At 55.7% G+C, this 3,279-nt stretch overlaps 1 protein-coding gene across 1 annotated transcript in view; it reads right to left on the reverse strand.

The window, feature by feature from the left end:
- Nucleotides 1–204: 204 nt before the first annotated feature.
- Nucleotides 205–3,279, reverse strand: part of EMH_0002790 (uncharacterized protein) — a gene marked incomplete at both ends in the record, with an annotated part of 13,245 nt that continues 10,170 nt past the window's right edge. Inside the window, 5 exons of the mRNA XM_013496155.1 lie at nt 205–321; nt 928–1,040; nt 1,302–1,550; nt 1,669–1,999; nt 2,229–3,249. Coding sequence (XP_013351609.1) covers nt 205–321; nt 928–1,040; nt 1,302–1,550; nt 1,669–1,999; nt 2,229–3,249 — 1,831 coding nt within the window. The remainder of the gene's footprint in view (nt 322–927; nt 1,041–1,301; nt 1,551–1,668; nt 2,000–2,228; nt 3,250–3,279) is intronic.

A 3,279-nucleotide genomic window follows, 5' to 3' on the forward strand; every position in this document is an offset into this window, starting at 1 on the left:
CAGGTGCTGCTGCAGCTGATGCGAGCTGTAGCCGCAGCACTAGGTTGCTGCTATCCTGCTGCGCTGTAGCAGGTTGCGGGCTGCAGCAGGTTGCTGTTGTGCTGCTGCGCTGCAGCAGCAAGTTGCTGTTGTGCTGCTGCGCTGCAGCAGCAAGTTGCTGCTGTGCTGCTGCGCTGCAGCAGCTGTCTTTTCTTTTTTTTTTTTCTATCGAGACCCAAACAGCAGATCCATCTTCTTCATATCCGAGAAGCTCTCCCCTGCATGCTGCCTCTTTCGCTTCAGCAGCAGCAGCAGCTTGTGGCTTATCACGCGACCCGTTGCCTGCAGCAGCAGCAGCAGCAGCAGCAGCAGCAGCAGCAGGAGTAGCAGTAGATGTAGCTGTAGTGCAAAGCGGGTTAACACAGCAGGCAGCCTTCGCGTGCGGTGGATGGAAAGGTTTAGGGTTTAGGGTTTAGGGTTTAGGGTTTAGAGTTTAGGGTTTGGGTACAAGAGAGTTGTCTAGTCACGCAACAGCTGAGGGTTTGAGATATCTCTCGCTGTGAACCCTGTTGAGGGTTTGTCAGGGTTTAGGGTTTTCTAGGGTTTGAGGTTTGCTAGGGTTTATGTTTCGCTAGGGTTTACGCTTTGCTAGGTTGCTAGGGTTTAGGGTTTAGGGTTTAGGGTTTGTGTCGTGGCTTGTCTGCATAGGAACCAGATATATTTATCGATGAGGGTTTTGAAGGGTTCGCTACGGTCTAGGCTTTGCTAGGGTTTAGGGTTTTCTAGGGTTTAGGGTTTAGGGTTTAGGGTTTGCGGCCTGACTTGTTTGCCTAGAAACCAAATATATTTATCGATGAGGGTTTTGAAGGGTTCGCTACGGTCTAGGCTTTGCTATGGTTTAGGGTTTTCTAGGGTTTAGGGTTTAGGGTTTAGGGTTTGCGGCCTGACTTGTTTGCCTAGGAACCAGATATATTTATCGATGAGGGTTTTGAAGGGTTTGAGTTTGTGCTGAACCTCGAACGCGCGAAGCTCCACCAACACGTTGTCCAGCCGGATAGCGCCTGAAACACCCAACAAACCCTAAACCCTAAACCCTAAACCCTAAACCCTCAACAAACTCTAAACCCTAAGCCCTCAACAAACCCTAAACCCTAAACCCTCAACAAACCATAAACCGTAAACTCTCAACAAACCCTAGACGATAAACCCTCGACAAACCCTAAACCCTAAACCCTCAACAAACCCTAAACCCTAAACCCTCGTCCGCAAACCATAATCCATGTGCATCCCCAGGGAGCCGCCGCCTCTGCTGCAGGACAAACCTCTGTATGTTACAGCAGCAGCAAAAGGAGAGACTCGGACGAAGCGGAAGTACACCCCAAGGCCTGGATCCTGCTGCTGCTGTGCCTGCTGCTGCTGCTGCGGCAGCAACGCAGGCTGCTGCTGCTGCTGCTGGGGTCTCGCGGGCAGCCGCCGTGATGAATCTGCTGCTGTTGCTGCTGCTGCTGCTGCTGCTCCTCTCTGGGCCCCTGCCTGGCTCCCCAATAAGCTGCTGCTTCTTGACCCCGTCCCTGCGGCCGCACGCAGCACATCACAGCAGCAGCAGCAGCAGCAGCAGCAAATGTCGTCAGCAGCAGCAGCAGCAGCAGAGACACCGCAGCAGCTGCGCTATCTGCAATCAATACCTACATGAAAGATGTGCCTGCTCTCCCCTTGCTGCTGCTGCTGCTGCTGCTGCTCCTTGGCCCCTCCGCAGCACCGCCACATCAACCGAAGCAGCAGCAGCAACTGCTGCTTCAGTCGGTGAAGCGAGTTCTCCTGAGCTTTGGCTGCAGAAGCTGCCAGCAGCAGCAGCTGCTGCTGCTGCAGCAGGCCACTTGAATGAAGGGGCGAGAAGAGCAACAGCATCTGCTGCTTGGGGTGCAGCAGGAGGAAAGAAGAAGCTGTAGATACACTCCACGAATGCAGACGTCAGAGACACCCGCACGGGGTCGATGTGCAGCAGCAAATAGTCAAATACCTGAACGCACGCAGCAAAAGCAGCAGCAGCAGCAGCAGCAGCAGCAACAGCAGCAGCAGCAGCAAAGAGCAGAACAGTTATGCACGAGACGGCCAACCCGGCAGGAGGAATGCAACCGACCCCAAAGCAGCAGCAGCAGCAGCAGAAACAGCAGCAGCAGCAGCAGCAACAGCAGCCGCAGGAACACTAGCAACAGCAGCAGCAGCAGCAGCAGCAGCAGCAGCAGTACCTGAAAGCGGCCGCAATCTAGAACAACAAATCTGTGGCTGCAGCGAAGAGAGACAGCGTGAGCTGACAGTCTGTGGGTGAGGCCTTCTTTCTGTCTCCATACATCAGCCCCCACGTTGTCTTCAGTTGCTGCTGCTGCTGCTGCATCCCGCTGCTGCTGCTGCTGCTGCTGCTGCTGCTGCTGCTGCTGCTGTGTCTGCAGCTCAAAGAGAGGAGAGATGATACGCACTGCCTTCACACCCGCAGGCAGCACAATACCCAAAAAGTAAGAGACAGAGAAAGCGGGCTGCGACAGCTGCATGCGTCGTCGCTGCTGCTGCTCCTCTTCCTCCAGCTCGTGCTGCTGTCGTTTCTGCTGCTGTTGCTGCTGCTGCTGCTGCTGTTCCTGCTGTTCCTGCTGCTGCTGCTGCTCCTCCCTCTCTCGCGTGCGCTCCCGCTGCTCCTTCTGCAGCCCCCGCAGCAGCTCCTGCTTTGCTTCGTCAGCTTCTCTCCCAACAGCTGTGACGGGGAAGGAATCAAACAGGTCTGCTGCTGCTGCTGCTGCTGCTGCTTCTGCTGCTGCTGCTGCTGCTTCAGGGCTCCCCGGGGTCGCTGCAGGTGCTTCAGTCCCTCCCGCTGCTGCTGCTGCTGCTGCTGCTGCAGTTTCTTCATGTGCTGCTATCGAAGATGTCTCTGCAGCAAACTGCTCGCGCAGCTTCAGAAGCAGCGAAGCCTCTTCTTCTACGATTGCTTCTGCTGCTGCTGCTGCTGCTGCTGCTGCTGCTGCTGCCTCTTCTGTTACTGCCTCTTCTGCTGCTGCCTCTTCTGTTGCTGCATCTGCTGCTGCTGTGTCTTCTGCCTCTGCTGCTGCTGCATCTGCTGCTGCTTCATGCAGCTTCGACTCACTGCTGCTGCTGCTGCTGCTGCTGCTAGACGTCAGCACTGTGTGCTCGTCATCTGAGTAGGGCGCCAGCGTGCCCACTGCCCCTGATGCTTCCTCATCGCTGCTGCTGCACGTGCGTCTGCTGCTTCTACTTCTGCTGCTGCACGTCCCTCAAGGAAATCAGCAGATG

This window comes from Eimeria mitis, genomic scaffold (genome assembly GCF_000499745.2).
Source record: "Eimeria mitis Houghton genomic scaffold, Emh_scaff195, whole genome shotgun sequence".
NCBI lineage: Eukaryota > Apicomplexa > Conoidasida > Eucoccidiorida > Eimeriidae > Eimeria > Eimeria mitis.